The 20,356-nt window shown below is 41.4% G+C and overlaps 2 protein-coding genes across 5 annotated transcripts; one reads left to right on the top strand and one right to left on the bottom strand.

Moving 5' to 3' along the window:
• Positions 1–46: 46 nt before the first annotated feature.
• On the bottom strand, positions 47–9,343 carry usp16 (ubiquitin specific peptidase 16). 4 transcript variants are annotated; one of them, XM_078792706.1, is made up of 18 exons: positions 9,115–9,343; positions 8,896–8,972; positions 8,626–8,825; positions 7,465–7,568; positions 7,263–7,378; positions 6,956–7,155; positions 6,795–6,890; positions 6,127–6,257; positions 5,256–5,343; positions 4,557–4,632; positions 4,399–4,490; positions 4,252–4,305; positions 3,328–3,471; positions 2,701–3,259; positions 2,534–2,625; positions 702–788; positions 466–613; positions 47–389 (listed from the first exon to the last, which is right to left on the bottom strand). In XM_078792706.1, the coding sequence occupies exons 2-18, from the start codon at positions 8,954–8,956 to the stop codon at positions 286–288; spliced, it is 2,352 nt and encodes a 783-aa protein (XP_078648832.1). In that variant the 5' UTR covers positions 8,957–8,972; positions 9,115–9,343; the 3' UTR covers positions 47–285. The 4 variants fall into 4 exon arrangements, with proteins under 4 accessions (XP_078648832.1, XP_078648831.1, XP_057935462.2 ...); XM_078792705.1 differs by having other exon boundaries at positions 6,956–7,158; positions 9,115–9,342; XM_058079479.2 differs by having other exon boundaries at positions 6,956–7,158; positions 8,626–8,819; positions 9,115–9,342.
• rwdd2b (RWD domain containing 2B) lies at positions 8,721–12,968 on the top strand. Its single transcript, XM_058079488.2, has 4 exons — positions 8,721–9,742; positions 9,839–9,906; positions 11,628–11,993; positions 12,061–12,968. Exons 1-4 carry the CDS (start codon positions 9,533–9,535, stop codon positions 12,287–12,289), a joined length of 873 nt encoding a protein of 290 aa, XP_057935471.2. The 5' UTR covers positions 8,721–9,532; the 3' UTR covers positions 12,290–12,968.
• Positions 12,969–20,356: the final 7,388 nt, after the last annotated feature.

Below are 20,356 nucleotides of genomic sequence, written 5' to 3'. Positions count from 1 at the left end.
AGTTTATTTCTTTAAAACGACACACACTCTCAAGGAAAACGAAAGTTAATGATTGTGTAAAAATCTATTTATGACTTTGTTTGCACATCTTGACACATTCCCATGACTGAGGGGGGAAATACAGCTGCTAACTTGTGGTTGATCTCCCAACACCAACTGAATAAATGTCCACTGAGAAGTCATAATAATTTCATCACAGCTCAGTTGAGAGTCGATGACATAGAAAAGAAGCTGAGATAGGGCGAGACTCCATATGATGAAGAGCTATAGAGGCACTGTTTGTGATTAGCGTAGCCTCTCGTAGAACAGGAGGTAGGCTTGGCTGCTCTGCACTTTGCTCTCGCTCACGGGCTGCACGCTCGTGTCGCTGATGTGGAACCACGATCCTCCTGCAAGATGGGACACAGGCTGCAGAACACCATCAATACGCCTTAGGATAACACCGCTCACGCTGTGTGCACCCACCTTCTGCCACCAGTTTGCCGGAGGATGAGACGGAGCTCTGCTGTCGTACTTTCACATACGCCTTGTAGTGACCGGACCTCATTGTGCCGCTGTGCTCTACAATGCCGTACAGGCTGTACAAAATATGATTTTCACCTTCTGGCACGTTCTGAAAGGAGGAAAAAAAAAATCTTAGCTGTTCTATTATCACCTCATTCCAAAACTGCAACCAAAAGATGAAGAAATGTTGTACTTGCCTTACTTTTGAGGGCACAAAAAGGGGCGAGATCCAGTATAAGAGGGAAGGGGACATGTCGGTTCACCTTACATATACTGTAGCCATTCTACAGACAAAGAAGGAGGCATTGAACAGAAGACATGCTGCAGTTCCACGAGAAGTGCAGCCCATGGCTGCTTTTTTATGTGACATTCTAAAAATATAATTTAAAGGGGACCTATTATGCAAGAATTGTGGACTACTATGGAGCAGCTACACACCATAATCCACACAAAAAGCTTTCTACATCTTTCAGAAACTGCACCTATTCCAGCTGGGTTTCCTTGGATTTCGAAAACGGTTTGTTTTTATTTATTCTACCCACGGCCCACCTCCAGGCATGCCCATTGAACTGTGATTGGTTACACTCCTAAGACAAAACAGCAAGGAGGAGGCAGGCCTACAGCTTGTACCCTGGCACGCGCATATAAGGAGGTCTGTCTCACTGATGTCAGAGGAAAAAACAGAGCCATCCAAATACGCAGACCTCATTATCTGAAACTTTGCCATGGTTTAACACGAGAATACACCATTCTAAGTACATTTATAGGTCAGAAAAGTGGAAAGAGCATAATAGGTCCCTTTTAAGAAAATAAAATAAAACACCACAATAGGACCAGCAAAAATAGAAAAATCACCAGTAATTTTACAAGAATAAAGTCCAAATATGAGAAAAAAGTTGTAATCAAACAAGAAAAACCATAATGAGTAATTCTAGTAGTATAAAGTTGAATGAAAGAAAATGAAAACATTTTTTAAGTCGTAATATTATGAGAAATAAAAAATAAAGTGTCAATCATTTTTGTTTGACACGTTATGAGGATAAAGTTAAAATATTATGGGAATAAAGTCATAATTACGAGAAGAATATTTCCAGAAAAAAAAGTTGACTAAAAATAAAATAAGATCGGAAAATTAATTAATTCATTCATTTTCTACTGCTTATCCTCACAAGGGTCGGGGGGTGATGGAGCCTATCCCAGCTGTCTTCGGGCGAGAGGCGGGGTACACCCTGGACTGGTGGCCAGCCAATCACAGGGCACATATAGACAAACAACCATTCACACTCACATTCATACCTATGGACAATTTGGAGTCGCCAATTAACCTAGCATGTTTTTGGAATGTGGGAGGAAGCCGGAGTCTCCGGGGAAAACCCACGCATGCACGGGGGGAACATGCAAACTCCATAGAGAAACAGCAGACGTTTTTGTGCTGTTTGTTACAACAAGAGCCCTGGCTTGATAATGGCCGAGTGTGGAATCGAACTCGGGTCTCCTAGCTGGGTCTCCTGTCTGCGCCCTAATCACTCATCCGCCGTGCAGCCCAACTCATAATATGATAAGGAAAAATAATGTCATTTTAGTAGCACAAGCAAAATGCTAAAGAAGAATATACTATATGTGTATGTAGGTATCTTAGAATAATTGACTGTTGAAGCGAGGGGTGTAGGGTTGTGCGCTGCTGTTCGGGATGTGGGCAATAGGTGGCAGTAGTGGCGTTCTGCATACTGTTCATGCAGTGTTTCAGCATCTGCCTTCAAGACCCCCAGTGTTCTATTTCTAACAAAAGGCTGACTTTTGTACCGCCATCAATACAGCATGAAAATGTCATGTGATCAAGATTGTACCATTCCGACTAAAAAGGGGCTGAGGTTCTGCTGAGTACAGTATATATTTTTACATAGAATGTCTTTGATTTAGTTATAGATAGCCTAATGTCTTAACAAAATATCAAAGTGGACCTCTTTGGCACTCGCTGGATAAAGTTAGGACACCCCCAGTGTGAACTATCATCATCTTGCTGGATTACCTGTTGAAATCTCTTCAGGTGAAGCGTCAGAACCGGCGGTGGAGAGGAAATAAGCATTTGCTTCAAGGCTTCAGTGTAGATGTTCTTAGATCCTGGAAAGGAAGAACACAGGAGCGAGGTGACTCCCATCCGGCCTGTGGCGTGCACTCGTGTCATTCATCTTCTACCTGCAGCTTTGTCCTTGCTAGCCTGCCGTTTGGTGCAGGTGACGCACAGGAGGCTGTTGTTCTGGCTGAGGGTTTCTTCTTCTGTGAAGTGGAACAGACACGACTCCACCGAGCATTCCTGCGTGTCCGGGGAAGCCCTGCTGGCCAGAGTCTGGAAGGCCAGCTCCGGGTCCTGGTTGACCACTGTGTATTCCTTGGCCTCCTCCTGCGCTTCATCCTCGCTCTCAACACACGTTTCCAACGCGTACGAGTCGATGAAAGCATCGTTCAGGTTGATTTTCTCCATCTCGCCAACCAGCTGAGCATCGGCATCGTCTTCGTCGTCGTCTTGAAAGGTGGCGTCAGAGCGCCGCGTCTCGGTTAAGGTGACGAAGCGATTGATTGATGAGTCGTCTTTCTCCTCATAAGGCCGGACCTCCTCTTTGGTGTTCAGGTTGCTTGCCTGCGCAGAATTCTCAGCAACCTCAGCAGAGCCGCCCTGTTGGCGCTCCGTGCCGCTTGACGATGTCACACTGCTCAAAATGACTCTGCTCTCCAGCTTCTGCTGCCTCTTTTGATGCTGAAAATACAAATAAAAGCAGTTAGATCTCCAAACACCACCGCAAGCAAAGCCTTCCAAAGGGTCACCTTTGCTTGCTTCTTGGCCTGCTTCTTGGCTTTCTTCTGCTGGTACTTGCTCCCCGTGGGAATGTCTTCACTTTGACTTTCCCTGCCGTCCTCGCTCATGTCGCGGCCTTTCTGGACCACTTTCTTCTGGTTCTTCCTGTAACCCTGTTGGAATAGATATGGACATAAACGCCTAAAAAAAGCAAACTTAAATCCGGCAGAATGTTTCCATATGTCACATTCAAGCAGGACCTGAGCATCTTGGCTACACTGTAATACCCCGTTTATTGCTGTTAATTGCTTACTGACCCAGAGAATTTCTGCAAAGTTGGATTCTTGATTTATCAATATAATATTTCATCGCTAGAGCTAGTCACTGTTACGCTCCTATTAGCCAATATAGTAAACACAATAGGAAAAAATAAGACATACTAGATGTAGAAATCCAGTTTCCCACCGTCTGTATAGGCCTTTTAACATTATTAGAGCCCTTTAGACATGAAATAACACCCCTATAGTCAGCTTTACACTCCTTTTACCCAACATGGTAAACATAAGGGAAAATAAGACTATAATATTATAGGATAATATATCCTCACAATGCCTTCTGAATGCCTTTTACTGCGTAGTTATGCTTGAAAATGCTTCATTTAGGCCAAAAATATGTCAAATGTGCTGAACTACTCTTTTTTTTTAAACTAATTATTGGCCTTATTCAACCACAAAAACAGAATCTATTAATAAAATAAATAAAACCATGATAGAGTGAAGCCGTGAAATTCTAAAAAAAAAAAAATTATAATAACCTTTATTTCCAAACATTCACCCTTAATCTGAAGTAAGACCGATGAAGTTGTGTCTAAAAAGGAAACTAATCAATAAGATATCTATATAGAGTATAAATAATTAACTTATGTGAAAAGCGTGTACAATACAAATCTTTACTTGATCAGACACAGGAAGAGAAAGGTCCAGAAACATCTCAGTGACCACAGAGACCTGCGAGAGCAAAACAAGAGGCCGGTTAGCATCGTCCTTTCCCGTTTTTCATGCTGCAATGATACTGTTTTTAATACGGATGGCAACACTGACCGTCTTACACTGCTGACACATGATCGTGCTGGTCATTTCGCCGCCAAACACCTGGTCGACAAAGTTCTTGGAGATGCCGTTTCTCTCGTACTCTGCAGTTCAAAATCTTGCCGTTAAATGACGACCTTTCCACCTAACAGTGCAACATTGCAACCTACCTTTCACAACAGACTTGAGCTGCTCTCCATCCGTGACAGATTGCTTGAGTGCCTCTGTGACGGCAACGCTAACCCTCTAAAAACAATCATTTCAAGAATTCCTTATTTATTCATCGGATATTGTGATACTTAGAGTATAGAAAACCTGTTTACCTTCTAAATAGGCTTTTTAACATTATTAGAGCCCCCTGGACATAGAACAACACCCCTATAGTCACCTTTACAGTCCCATTAGCTAATATGGTACATACATAAAACATATTTTTAATCTAGTTAAATTAACGAATTACATAAAAAATGCAAACAACAAATTTCCATACACAGAACCCAGTGTTTCCCCTATAGTCATACATTTGTAGTGGCCCGTCAGGACTCAATTTGGACCGCCACAGATAGATTTGGCACTAAATTTTCCTTACTAAATTTTTTTTTTTTAATAAATATGGCGCTACCGATTCACCCCAGCTCATGAACACACTATAATGCGACTGGCACTGCAGCTTGCCATTACAGCAGCGTATAGCATACAGCATTGTAACTCAACACATTGACACCGATACCATAACAGACTTTTGGAAAAGCTTCACTCTGGCCACAGTTTTGCGTCACAGCCAGTTACGCAAATTAGACTTGATCTAGTCAGAGATGCATTGCAGTCCTGTTGGGGACAGTGTGTACTTTGGGTGCGAATGTGCGTACTTTGCTCTCCTCCGCTCTCATCCCGTCCAACAGGTAGCGCAGGAGCTCCTGGCTGTCCTGCTGCTGAAAGCCCTTGAACCTTGTAGCCCTGCACACACAAGATGTCACGTTTCAATAACTTTGGCCGGACAATTACACCTCAAAAGTGGCACAAAAGTTATACCACACAAAAACTGCATCTCGGAGGAAAAAAAAAAACTATGTATGTGCATACAGCAGACTAGTATGTAGCTCGAAGAATAGCTACGATGACCAACATCACAATATCACTTTTGTACTTTTCATGTTTTTGTTCGTACATTACAACTCAACTTAAAGGGGACCTATTATGCTCTGGAAGATCTAGAATGCTTTCTGTGCTGGTTATTGTGTGTAACTGCTCTATTGGAGTCCATAACTCAATAAAAAGGGTGAATAAATGAGCATAATAGGTCCCCTTTAAGGCTAGGTCACAACCAGACTTTTCAGAAATATCTGAAAAAGCGTTAGCTGCACTAATTATGTACGAGCGGTGTACAACAAGCATACGGACAGTCTGGCTAAACCTGACACCAGCGAAACAACGAAAGACACACATTGGCTGTACGGGCGACACACGAAGACGTACTAAGTGCCCGTAGAGTTTGTCTGACATGACAAATAACCTCTGAGACTGGTCTACAACTCAAACGGCAGCACATCACACTCTGTCTTTGTTGGTAGAGCCGCTGTAGGAGCCCATACAACCAGTTGTGGCACACACAAAAAGTTCAGCTTTACCAGTCCACACACAAACTCAGAGTCTGAGTTTTTGGAAACTGTCAGTAAAGGCTTTAAGATGGGTTCAGTGGATTTCCATTGGTATTTCCCAGGAGGAAAAGAAAGTGCTCACTTTTTACAAACTTGTGTGAACAGCTCCCGCGGCGTCACCACACCCTTCTTTGAATCTTGGATCTCATTGAGCAGCTGATACATGGCCACAGTCAGCGATCCAGGCTGGTCCAGTTGCACCACAACAGGCTTCTGCGCTCCAAAACATAAAAATAGATATCAAACAGTAATCCCACTATGTAGATTTAAGCTTTTTTTGCCTAAATGAGGCTTTTTTAAAGATGGCAAAATGAATTAAAAGCTAAAATGTAAGGAATTGAGAAGATGCATTCAAAGACACTGTGATGATATGTTTGTTCAACACAGGTCACTGGGTGTCAGTAATATCGATGGCCACCGCAGGAAATCGTGTGCAGAAACAGGAAGTAAAAAAAGAAGCAAAGACAAGCAACTGTCATAATGCTAACATATGTGAGTCTTATTTTCTCCTATTGTGTGCACGATAAAGGGTAAGAAGGGCGACTATAGGGGTGTTATTTCATGTCTAGCGAGCTCTAATTATTTGAAAGTATTTGAAAGGTTTTCTAAGCCATAACTCCAAAAGTATTCAATTTCTAAATAAGGAATCCTACTTGGCGGAAACTCACTTATCACTGTCAGGTCCGGAACCAATTAACCTAAATGATAAAGGAAAGACTAAAGAGCAGTTAAGAAGGCATGGTGACACACCAGTGTGGAGGTGACAGCAGGTGGGACGCTCAGCTCGGTCTTGTCGTCTATAACTTTGCTGAGAGTCTGCCTCAGCAGATGTGTCTGAGAGAGGTTCTGCAAAGAAGAATTAGCCACGGATTTTTAGCCTCTCTCTCGCTTAGGTGTCCATCGCTGCTCACCTGGATGACGGCATTGAAGAAGCACGTGTTTCCCAGGTTGCTCAGTCCCCTCACGGGAACGCCGCTGCTGTCTTCCGCTGCACTGATGGAGTTCCGAGGCTCCGTCTTGGCGCTTTTCCTGTCACGCCTCTGGTTCTCCTTGTTCTCCTTGTCCTCGTCTTCTTCCAGGGCTTGCTTTCGAGATTCCTCCACAGCGCTGGCTTCTTCAGTCAGTGGACAAAAAGATTTAAAGTGTGCAATTGTATTCCCATTGTTAACTGTGAGAACATTTGTTTTTGACCTCATACAGGTTCCAGCGTGGTGTTACCTATTTTCTGTGCGTTGTCTACCAGATCCGATTGTGATTTCTTTTTGATGTTGTTCACCAGCTGAGCCAGCTGACTGCTTCTGGAGTACTGGACTTCATCGTCGCACTCGTAGCACCTGAGAGGGTTGGCCACACGCGGTGAACAAACAATAGTGATAGAATTCGGCTCACAGGAAGTGCCGTCACTGATTGGCCGTCTCACCAAACGCTCCAGCTGTCCAAACTGATGACCACGCAGTGAGGATCCGAGCGAGGGGTTTCATAATGTTTGATGGCGTGCTGGTTCTCAGAGCTTCGCCCACATCCCTTCAAGAACATAACTTTTTTTTATCCAACACAAAGACTGTGTAATGTAACTCAAATATTCCAAACGTAGCTTATTTTTACATTCTTGTCAAAATATACTTTTAAAAGGATATTTGTAACATATTACAGGGCTTAGCTCAAGTATTCCAAACCAAAATATCAACTGTTGGGTTAAATATGCAGTTTATATATATATATATATATATATATATATATATATATATATATATATATATATATATATATATATATATATATATATACATATACACATATGTATATACATATACACATATACATATGTATATACATATACATACATATATATACACACACACACACACATCTGTATACACACATACATACATACATACATATATATACACATACATACATATATACACACACATACATATATATACATACATATATACACACACACACACACACATATATATATACACACATACACACACACACACACATATATATTGTGTATATATATATATATATATATATATATATACACACACACACATATAAATATATACACATATTATATTATATATTATATATAGTAGTTTATATTATGCTATTTTTACCAGCCTTGAGTTCACTAACAGCTTCTGAAGTATAATTTTTAAGAGTTTTCATGACATATTATGAAACATAATTCAAATATTTGAAACCAAAATGTCATGTGGGTCAAATACGTTTATATTCTGGGATTTTACCAGCTTAGATTTCACATAAAGTATAATTTTCAAGAGTTTTTGTGACTTCAAACATTAAAAACAAAACACCGTGGGCTGGGTTGACTATATAGGTATTTTTATAGTGTGATATTTTTTTTTTTATCTGTTTGGATTTGATAAAAAGCTTCTAAAATGTGCTGTCATCTCAAAAGATTTTACAAGATATATAGTGAAACATCCAAACCTGAATGCTGTCTGCTGGGTTGAATACCTTATATTATATTTTTAGTGAAAAAAGTTTGAGAAAATGCAGCAGAGTTGATTTAAAGTGCTAAAAATCAACCTGCCACATGGACACTCACTCGGTGGCCACATTTCATGCACATCCATACGGATGTCGCTGCTTCTTTCTCATCCTCTGCGTCCCTAGAAGGGCCGGTGCAGATGTTCTCCTTGTTTTCTTCATGTTTACAATCCTGGCAACTTGTCCAATCGGAGTTCCCAGATATCTTCTTGAGGACAGTTTGGTCTGCTCCTTTCCTAATGTGCCTGCAAACTGGACCTAGGACGAAACAAATGACCGCAGACAAGCATCATTTGAAGGAATGTGTTCAAGTGTCAAGAGTGCTTACCTATCATCTCAACGTCATCATCCTCTCTGGAGCCTCTGTCCTTAGCCCTTTTCTTGCCCATGCTCGCCTATGCGCCGCTGCGAGGAGACACAAAAGCAAAACACATAACACGTTGTTTGTAATATTGCTTAAAATACACCACGTATGCGAATTAGTTCAAAGCCGGATTCGTCAACGTAACGATCCAACGTGAATCGCCTCCCCGGTAGGTACACTTACTGGGCACAAACAGAGGCGGAACACGTCACACTTTCACTTTCGCGTACTTTCAGCAGACGCCATCTTTAATCCACACGTGGTTATCTTTGCAAATTATCCATGAAAGTGTGGGAATTTGGACAAATACCGCGAAAAAATGATTTGGCAGCATGCAGGTGAGAAGGGGGAACAAAAACCAAGTGACAGTTTTCTATTGTCCGGTACGAGCACTTCCTGTGCGTCGCTTAAAATGTCCCGGTTGGCAACAAGCCTCATTCGCTAGCATGCTAAGCTGATGTTTGAGCGTATGCGGCTTCCGTGGGCGTATTCAACGTGTACGTGTTGTTGATATTGGCTGAAAACAGTCATTTAAACATGAAAAACAACACATAGACGCTGCAATTGTCTAATAACTAACCATTCGGTAGCTATAGTTAGCATGTCGTTCCAAGAGTGGGCTGCATCTCAGCTTGCAGAGATAGAACTTCTCAGCAGCATGTTCCCCACGCATGAAGAGTTGGAGATTGTGGACCACCTGGCCATGGCCGAGCTCCGCGACTACGTGGACGGGTCATCATCATCACCACCTCCGTCCTCCAGACCCCAGTTCGTCATCAAGCAGAAGCTACAGGATGACAGCACCGAAGGAGTAAGCGACACAATACAATATGTCGCCGATTAGTACTTTTACTAAAGTTCTCACATACATTCCACGATGTTCTTGACACTTTTCCAATCTTCACAGGTGGATTTTCTACTGTCCTGTACCTTTCCATCAGAATATCCTAGTGTCATCCCAGAGCTAACAGTCAGGTGAGTCACATTTGATTTATATGTTCAAAAATCAGCATGCATGATAGTATTTAAAAACATATTGCAGATATCAACTTATTATGCAATATATAATTACCTTGCATATGATATATATCTTTGTTTTCCCTATGGTTGTTACTACAGTAAATCTATTATAAATATTCTAAAATGTACAAATATCAATTAAGCACAGCAGGTGGACAGTTAGAACATGAGTAACTATATTTTCCATATATGCTATGATCTGATTTTTTTCTGTAAACAAATAAAAAAGGTCACGATGCATGCAGAACTTGATTTGAAAGGAATACAGGAATAACACTGTGATAATTTTTAAAATTACATTGGGGAAAATGTATGCAATTGGAATAAAGTCCAAATATTATGGGAATAAATGTCATAATTATTAGAAGAAAATTTACAAAGAAAGTGGAAATGGTTTTTAAAAATGAAAAAAAAACAGCATTAAAAAGTAAAAACTACTGTAATTTTACGAGAATAAAAATATTATGAGAAAAAACTTGTATTCTAACAAGAAAAAGTGTCGCAATTTTACACAAATGTACTTGTAATATTATGAAAAAAAACAACGTCACTTTAGTAGCATACAGTTGAAATATTCAAGAAGAAAATCAGTTTCATATGAGAAATAAAACAAAATATACTTGTCGTTTTTGGAAAACATACAATTAGTAGACGATGATTTACAAGGAGAAAGTTGAAAAAAAACAGCTGTAGTTTTATGAGAATAAAGCCAAAATATTAAGTCCAGAATACGAATTTTTCAAGAAAATATGTCCCAATTTGACAAAAATGAACTTGTAATATTCATTCATTTTCTACCGTTTATTTTCACAAGGGAAGCGGGGGTGCTGGAACCTATCCCACTTGTCTTCAGGCGAGAGGCAGCGTACACCCAGGACTGGTGGCCAGCCAATCACAGGGCACATGTAGACAAACAACCATTCACACTCACATTCATACCTACGGACAATTTGGAGTCGCCAATTAACCTAGCATGTTTTTGGAATGTGGGAGGAAACCGGAGTCCTCGGAGAAAACCACGCGTGCACAGGGAGAACATGCAAACTCTACACAGAGATGGCCACGGGTGGAATCGAACTTGGGTCTCCTAGCTGTTTGGCCTGCGTGTTAACCACTCTTCCGCAGTCAATTTGTAATATGAGGGAAAAATAAGGTCATTTGAGTAGCATAGAGTTGAAATAGGGAATAAAAAAGTTATTTCAAAGTCCTAATATTATGAGACATAAACAAAACAAAATAAAGTTGTAATTTTTGGAAAATTAGGCTACGGAAAAAGTTATATTATGTTAATACAGTCAATTATAGTTTTCATTTTTCACTATGTGGCTCTCGGTGGAAAAAGCTTGCACAACCCTGGATCAGGTTATTAGTACATTATCTTCCCAGTTTTTTCTTCATATTTTGACTTATTTTTTCCAATGTTTTTTTTTTGGGGACAATTTTATGTATCGAATGTGAAAAACTAGCCGGTGACTGCAAATGGGCCCCTCTCCACTTTTCGTAGGGCCCTGCCTTAATTGTACACTGTACATATATACTGTAATATACTCTACATGCTGTATTATGTTTTGCAGTAGTATTGCCATGTATTTTCGATGCCTTGCAGAGATGTATTGAGTAGAAAAGTCTAGATGTGGAACACTGTGATCCCGTGTGACATACCGTGCTTGCCTCAGGTCTTCTGGACTGAGCCGAGCCCAGCAGACACAGCTGCACGCCGGTCTCAACGCGTACCTCACGGAAGCCTGCCTGGGGGAAGTGTGCGTGCTGTCAGCGGTGGACTGGCTGAGAGACAACCTGCAGGCCTTCGGTAACAAGAGGAGCTCATCGGTGCCCCCCGAGAGGGATGCGGACTCGCCACAGCGGCAGGAAGCCTTCAGTCGACTGTGGATCTACAGCCATCACATCTACAACAGCACCAAGAGGAAGAACATCTTGGAGTGGGCCAAAGAGCTCGGCTTGACTGGGTTCAGCATGCCTGGGAAGCCTGGGATTGTTTGTGTGGAGGGTCCACAGCCGGCCTGCGAGGAGTTCTGGTCCAGGTAACTTCTGTTTGTACGCGGATGTTTGTTCATCACTGTAGTGTCTCATCTTGTTATCCTGGGACAGAGTGAAGCTTCTGACATGGAAGCGGATCATGATTCGACACAGAGAAGACATTTCCCTGCTGGGCAGAAGTGTGGACTCCCTGCGCAAGTTCTCAGGCTTTGAGGAGGCCGTGTTTGACCCTCACGGGACCAGAGGCAACCACATGGACCTGGGCCTGCTCTACCGGTTTTTGCAGGAGAAAGGCTGCTGCGATGTCTTCCAAATGTACTTCGGTATCGAAGGCAGGTAGAGGGACTGTAGTTCATTTGCAAACTAGCGATAAAGCGATAGAGCCAACTACTCTGGGATGTAAAGCCAAAAGAACATGTTTGTAATTATGCTTCCACACTTACGGTCATGGCTCAAAGCAATATTTCTCCAGAGGACCATGAAGATGTTGTCATGGATAATTCCTATTTGCAATTTTAATAGCACTGCATGCCCCGCGGAGCCCGTTTGCTTCACTAATGATACCTCTGTCCGGTTCTATTTGGGCTATCTGGACATCTTCTTTTATTAAGTCTATTGATTTAATCCCAAGAATTATAGCGATAACATCGCTGTCTAATTTACTTTTAACGATAAGGCAGATCAATGCTCTGTGTCCTCACACTCCAATTAAAACTAGGGAATACGCACCATGGTTTTTTAATTGCTAATAACCCAGATAACAATCACACATTCATTAAAAACATAACTGGAAAAAAAACATTTACTATTGGCAAGTCACAGCTTTTATTATTATATGTAATTTAACTGTACAAGTATAAGTAAAATATCTACAGTCACGTTTGGGACACCACTGTATGTATTTTAACTTTAAAAGTTAGCCCGTCAGATTGCTTCTAGAAGAGCAGCCCCTGTGTGCTTGTCCTGGTGTGTCCAGCAGATGGCACTGTTCAACCATTAAACCCGCTGCCTGAGCTAAATGGCGTCAATCACTAAAACGCTAGACAATGCTAGCTCATTAGCCACTGACTAAACTAGGCCACACACGGAAGTGCTGAAAACCTACTTTAAAGCAACTAAATGTCTTCTTAATATCATAGTGTTGCTTCCATTTTAGTAGGGTTACCGTTGATTATTATTTCAGTAACAATTCCGGCCCATTTTACAAAATAAAAAAACCCCACAAAACACAACCTCATCAATCAGGCTGCTGTTAAAGCCACGTAGAAGCATTGTTTCTAGATCATTGACATTTGAGCAGCGTTATTGACCAGCTCTCTGTGCCTACGCTTGTTGTGCAGGTCATTAACAATCCTGATCAATACAGGTAACGGGTCGCTCATCACGACGTACTTTCTTCCTGTTATTGTCACCCACAACCTCGCTGTAGCTTGCCTTTTTGCCTTTGCAGTGTAATACCACAACCTAGTGCTTTAGTTGCTATTCATAACCCTTGGAATTCACAAAGCTTTGTTTTGCTAGCTATACTGTAGTTTTGCTAACTATACTGTAGATATATCTTGCCTGTAGATGTCAATGTTCTTGCTAGGTAGATGGTATCATGTCAAAGTTAGACACTACTGAATAACTATATAGAACTCAAATTATTACTTATATTTAGTACTTTTTATTTGAGGGACTACAGCAACTACCTAGTATTTTTTCTGGGTGGGTAGCGAGTCGCAAATATGGGAGCACTGATATTAATATAAATATTAATGACCTAGCGCTTTAGTAACTATTACTAACTGATGTGTCATGATTATACAACAGTGATAGACTACAAGCTAATTTTTTTAGCGAAAGATGCGGCTTGTCTCGGGACGTCGGCATTCTTGCTAGGTGGATCGTATTGTCTCTAGAAGTTAGACACTACTGAATAACTATAAAGAATTCAAACTTTTTAATTTGTGTGGCTAGCAAGTTGCTAACTGACATCTTCACTATAGCAGCGCTAACAGCAATAACAACAATGTTGTGCTTACACCGCCGCCTTTATTTTTAAAAACTCTCCATTGTTCTTTTCTTCAAGGCTTCTTTTCCAGGTGGATGGTATCGACTACTCTACTGAATTACTATATACAACTCAAAGAAACTGGTAAATGAAGTACTTTTTCCATTCGAGTGTCTAGCGAGTTGCTAACAGGCACCTTCAAGACACACACACAGTCAGTCAAATATGAAGTAGGGCTTTTGTTACTATTCATAACGTTATTAAACGTGTTAGCCTACTAGCTAGGTTTGCTAGCTAAAGATACATCTTGCCTGGAGACGTCAGTGTTCTCGTTTGGTGGATGGTATCATCCAACAGGGAGACACTATTGAATGACTATAAAGAACTCCAAAAAACCATATTACTTACAGTAAATGGAGTACTTTTTAACCTGCACGGTTAGCAAGTCGATGGCAGCGCTAACAGTGCAGCAATGTTGTGCTTACACCGCCATCTTTACTTTAAAAAACTCTCCATTGTTCTTTTCTTCAAGGGTTTTTTTCTCGGTGGATGGTATCGACTACTCTACTGAATGACTATATAGAACTCAAAGAAACTGGTAAATGAAGTACTTTTCAAGTGTGTAGCGAGTTGCTAACATCTTCAAGACACACACACATTCAGTCAAATATGAACTAGTGCTTTTGTTACTATTCATAACCTTTTTAATCTGCAAAGGTTCATGATTATATAAGCCTGTTAGCCTACTAGCTAGGTTTGCTAGCTAAAGCTACATCTTGCTGGAGACGTCTGTGTTCTCGTTAGGTGGACAGGTAGACACTATTGAATGAATATAAAGAACTCAAAGAAACCATATTACTTACAGTAAATGGAGTACTTTTTAATTTGTACGGTTAGCAAGTCGCTAATGGACAACTTCACGATAGCAGCGCTAACAGTGCAGCAATGTTGTGCTTACACCACCATCTTTACTTTTAAAAACGTTCCACTGTTCTTTTCTTCTAGGCTTTTTTTTCTGATGTTTGCCCTACTTGGCCCGATGCCATCATGTCCCCATTATAGTCATTTTGGAGTGTCTTTGAAGATGCATAGATAATAGGAGCTCTCGTTAATGCAAGCAAATAGCTTGGCAAATTACTGCGGGAAGCGTCCATCATCCCTTGTTCTACGGCCAACTCTTTGTGAAAATCCCTTTTTTTCTCCGCTAAAACTTCATTCATACACGATTTCCTGGTATTTTTTCTTTGTTTTCGTCAGACAAAAGCCCAATTCTGTAGGTCTATTGGACTGGTGAGGCATATAATTGAATTAGTTTGCGGCACCACGGCGCGCTGTTTCAACACAGGGATTTCATCGTGTCTCCGTAGCTGGCTCCCAGTCAGAGCAAAGATAATATAAACAATATTGTCTTGTGTGACTTCGGCAGAGCAGAATTACGATGAAGAGTTTCCAAACTTTGCTTGAGAACTAGTGTATACACTACAGAGGCGACAGATATATTTATTGTGCCGCTTCCAAAGCTTGACTGTGTTTTTTTTAAGTCAACAGTCTCGAGAGGCAAACCACAGAACTCACGTCCTTGATTGGCACTTTCACTGAAATCCTCCAAAGTAAACTTGCTTGTCAAAGCAATTAAAACCACAAATCTGTCCTAGTGTGGGGAAACTTTGCCCGGCAGCTTTTTGGGATTCCGGCCCCCTCTCTCCCGATGACCCCTTGAAGGTGAACCCTTGTGCGGCGATCCTTCCCATGAATACTAAATATCAGCGGGATTAAACATTTTCTCTCTTCTGGCTACGATCTAATCAGTTGTCTTACGAAGCTGTCTGGCTGCAGTAATCCCCGAGGCTCGCTATCTCACTGACTGGCATCGCAAAAGACGACTGGCACGCCGCTCTGGAACTATTCAACCTAGTACAATCCCACTGGTGCTTCCCCGCTTTTTCAATGCAGTGTTGTCACATGTTTAGAGAGGAGCTTTGTAGACAATCCCCAATGTGATTTTCTACTTGATCATGTTGTATATGTAGCGTTTAGATTACACAACGACACGTGTCTGTAGCTGCAAGAGTGCATTAGTGTGTTTTACACCAAACTGTACTCATACTAGCATCCTTAGGACCAGTTCACAGCGAAACACTGCTGGGGGGGGGGGGGGGGTTCGGAGGGCGTTGTGTGGAGGTATACAGACGGGATCGACTCAATAGGCGCCAATGATGTATTACACAAGGTACACCTACGTGTGGCACTGTAACAGACATGCAGACAGAACAACGCGACACCAAACGTGGCCTAAACTTTCCATTTTAACTGCAAAACGCGCTAATGAATGTTCCACTGTAATAAATTAGCAAACAACCACTTTCTTAAGCACAACAAAAGACAGGATGGGCACATTGAACATCTTCATGGTAGTACACGACAGTCATCATCCCTCACAGTATCGCACTTCGATTATCACTCCCTTGCTATATCACGTTTTTCAGAAATTGATACAAAAATAGTTGCTGTTTTGTGGTAGACTATGGTTCATTATTACTCCGAACATATTGAAATACAAGTGATATGTAGTATTCTGGTCACTAGGCAGTAGTAATGGCACAAAACATACGATATTTGATGTCTTCTTAAGTTTAGAAGAAATAAATGAAAGGCTGGGCTGCACGGCGGACAAGTGGTTGGCACGCGGACCTCACAGCTAGGTGACCAGGGTTCAATTCCAGCCTCGGTGATCTCTGTGTGGAGTTTGCATGTTCTGCCCATGCATGCGTGAGTTTTCTCCGGGTACTCCGTTTCCTCTCACATTCCAAAAACAGGCTAGGTTAATGAATATGAATGTGAGTGGGAATGGTTGTTTGTCTATATGTGTCCTGTGCCCCAGCTGGGATAGGCTCCAGCACCCCCACGACCCTCGTGAGGAAAAGCGGTAGAAAATGAATGAATGAATGAATGAAAGGCTAACTGGTTAGTTCGCTACCTTGCTGTGGTGTAAACAGTAAATAAATGGAGTGTAAAGGTGACTGTAGGGGTGCTATTTCATGTCTGTAGGGCTTTAAATATTAGAAACCAAATGTGGAAAGTCATAGACAGGTTTTCAATGCTCAAAATACAAAAATATTCCATTCATTAACATTGAAAACATTGAATCTCCTATATCGTGGATGGGTCTTGCGGATGGGTCTGAAACCAACTGACTGCACTCACCACTAAACCACTCCACAGCGTCATTTCTGCCTTGAGGAGGGTCAATGGCTGACACCATGCATAAAAAATGGATACGATGATTTATTTTTATTCCCAGGCAAAGACCCGCCACCCACCAGTTAAAAATCACTAGTCTTTCAGGAAGTCCAAACATACACCAGTACTACTAATAGACTAAGAGCCATGTCTGACCGCCTCCTGAGTAAAGTTAATTCCAAATGCCTCATTAAAGCACTTGAACGCATCAAGTATCCAATTAGTTGTTCATTTAACCACAGCTTGTTTTTTGGAGTGGCCGTGCCAGTCTCATCACTATTTCCGTTGTGCTTTTCCCTCTGGATGATTATTTTAAGGCCACGTCCTCCCGTCTCTCCATACGCTATATGCAGATTGTTTGAAAAATACTAGCTTCAAAATAATGTCTTAAAAGCAGTAAAAACATGTGAAATGCCATAAAAAATATGTCTGCGTTGTTTCCCTTTCAAGAGGAATTAATCTCAATCAAACAGATGCTGTGATATTCTATAGCTGTCATTTGATTGGAGGAATATCAGCATCCCGCTTGCTGATATTCCAACTTTAATTAAGTCTCTGGTGGGTTCTTTGGAGGGAGCTCAAGTGCTGAAAACCAAACAGATGGCATATTATTTATTGCATACCTTATGCCACAGGTACTACACCCCCGCACCCCCACCTGCCCGCACCCATAAGACTCCCCAAGACAAGATTTCCCGTTATGTACTCTCCCCGGGGCGTCCATGCTTTCTGGATGGAGCCAAACGCTGCGGGGGAGGTTTGTTTTAATTAGCTGCAAAAACACAATATAGAATAAATCAAAGGACAGACAGAGCATCCCTGGGCGGACTATTTAAAGACGCGCGGCGGAGGATGAATGACTTTTGAATACAGTGAGCAGGTCGCTCGCAGTCATCATCCATCCACGAGGCTGCACGCGGCCCGAAAGTGGAAAGAGCTCGTGCGGCAAACAAGGGAATTGTCTGCGCGCGCATACATTCATCCGCCTAATGGCACGTTGATGCATCCGCTGCCGGCTTCCTGTTCTCTGTTGCACATCATTTTTATGCCTCCGAAGTTTGTCGGTGCTCCGTCACGAGTGTCAGGCCCCCGACACCGCTTTTAACTCATCCGGTGTGATTAGGCAACGCGCGTCTCGGGATAACCTGATCCAGCTGACGAGGCGTGCTGGGGCGATACGTCAACCGAGGCTTCACGGCGCGCTGCGTTGGAGGGACTGTGATTTAAGGCGACATTATGCAACGGGTTTATCTCCAATAATGGTGACTAAATCAGTCTGATGGTTTACATCTGTTATGTAATAGTCTCTCAGTGGGAGCGGATATATCACCATGATGCCCCCTTTGGAGTATGCAGGGAATACAGTACGCCATGTAGTCAACTGTAGTACTGTACTTAGCAGGGGTGTCCCAACTTTTTCCACCGAGGGCCACATAATTACCACTTTGATATTTTGTAAAGTAACACATGTACATGTACGAAGACGTTATGTACAGTATATTTCAAGAAAAAAACTACATCTCAGCTTTGGGACGTGAAAAAGTGTAGTGGTATCAGCTTGAGTATTTGCTATTTTTTTTCCTTTTTAACAAATATTTCTTTGTAAATCTTTCATTCATTCATTTTCTACCGTTTATCCTCACGAGGGCCGCGGGGGGTGCTGGAGCCTATCCCAGCTGTCTTCGGGCGAGAGGCGGAGTACACCCTGGACTGGTGGCCAGCCAATCACAGGGCACATATAGACAAACAACCATTCACACTCACATACATATACATACATATGTACAATTTGAAGTCGCCAATTAACCTAGCATGTTTTTGGAATGTGGGAGGAAACCAGAGTACCCAGAGAAAACCCACACATGCTCTTTTTTTCATTAAAAAAATATTTCTTTAAAAAAATATATTTTTGTAACTTTATAACTTCCCCTACAACCTAATTTTTACGAAATTCACCCTTCATTTTTCCCAATAAAAGTTGTTAAACAAAACGTTTTTTTTCTGGATGGAATACAACTTTTTTTCTCTTAATAGGTAGACTATAATCTCGTTAAAAAAATTAGCTTTTTTTCTGCACTCACTTTTTCAGCATGCAAGTTACAAGTCAATATGATCTAGCTCTTTCTATACAGTTTAAAATCTAACCAGCAAACTTAGAAACTACAGTTTCTAAGTTAAATGTCCGCACTGGTTAGCACATTTTTTTTTGGTTAACAACCAAAATGCCTTGGCCCACTTGTTTAGCATCCAAAATATAATTCTGTTTCTTTACACTGCAATTTTGTAGTGTTGAAGTACTCAGGGAATATATTGACCCTGTGCTGCAAAAGGTGGACTCACTTCACAGCGACCATGTGTATTTTTCCTGAACATTATGAAATGAAATCATGAGGCAAAAAAGGTCAGTTTTAACAATTATAACAATAATAATAATTCAGTAATTCAGTTTCTTATGTTCCAAACGAGTGCTGGACTATCTGAACGTTCCAACAATGAACTCTCAACAATTCCCTTGTCGCGCTTCACTAAGTCGACATTTTCGGCATGAAGATTGAGAATATTGACAAAATATGAATTCCATTTTCTACTGTTTGCAGCTCCTGATTGGCCACAGATCACCGACTGCAAAGATTCCAAAACATTAGGAAAGAAAACTTCTCCTCCGTATTGCGGTGATTATAGACTTGCGGCTGTGAGCGGTGTGTACGTCGGCGTTGATAATCTGAAATTAAAAACCTTCTTGTGTGTTCTGTACCGTGCCTCTCCGTCTTTTTGTCCTTTGACTTCCTTAGCCGGAGAATTACACAAGCCAATTTACATGCTCGGATAGTGAAAACAAGCGCAATTACTTGTTATTTCCGCTTTAAAAAGGACCTCGCTGTTCTCCTACTGGAAGTGTTTCAACACTCTGAGAGCTTTTTCTCCACTTGTCACTTATCTACAGCAGCGCTGTCGGATACAAAAAGGGGAGTAAAAAAACGCTGTCGTCTTAGCGATTAGGAATAAAAAAAAAAAAGACTTTTGAAGTAAGTAGCACATGCCGAGCGTTCAATGGCACAGACTTAATGTTCTCCACACTTGTGAAGCTAATATGTTAAAAGTAATAATGTTTCTTAAGATACCAATGCACCCCTGAAGGACTTTTCTGGGAGAGTGTGGGACCATGATAAGCGC

Source organism: Doryrhamphus excisus, linkage group LG8 (assembly GCF_037039965.1).
Source record: "Doryrhamphus excisus strain RoL-2023G ecotype Guam linkage group LG8, RoL_Dexc_Guam_v1.1, whole genome shotgun sequence".
NCBI lineage: Eukaryota > Metazoa > Chordata > Actinopteri > Syngnathiformes > Syngnathidae > Doryrhamphus > Doryrhamphus excisus.
The sequence above is the reverse complement of the archived record's forward strand: the minus strand, read 5'-3'. Positions and strand labels throughout refer to the sequence as shown.

Bases quoted from the DNA above. Each gene is read 5' to 3' on its own strand.
- usp16 (XM_078792705.1), bottom strand. From the start codon at position 8,956: ATGGGCAAGAAAAGGGCTAAGGACAGAGGCTCCAGAGAGGATGATGAC. The intron at 6,891-6,955 runs GTGAGCAGCGAT...TCTTCTTTGCAG, and splicing joins TCTTCAATGCCGTCATCCAG to AACCTCTCTCAGACACATCT. The intron at 3,472-4,251 runs GTAAAGATTTGT...CTATTCCAACAG, and splicing joins CTCTTCCTGTGTCTGATCAA to GGTTACAGGAAGAACCAGAA.
- rwdd2b (XM_058079488.2), top strand. From the start codon at position 9,533: ATGTCGTTCCAAGAGTGGGCTGCATCTCAGCTTGCAGAGATAGAACTT. The intron at 9,907-11,627 runs GTGAGTCACATT...TGCTTGCCTCAG, and splicing joins ATCCCAGAGCTAACAGTCAG to GTCTTCTGGACTGAGCCGAG. The intron at 11,994-12,060 runs GTAACTTCTGTT...ATCCTGGGACAG, and splicing joins TGCGAGGAGTTCTGGTCCAG to AGTGAAGCTTCTGACATGGA.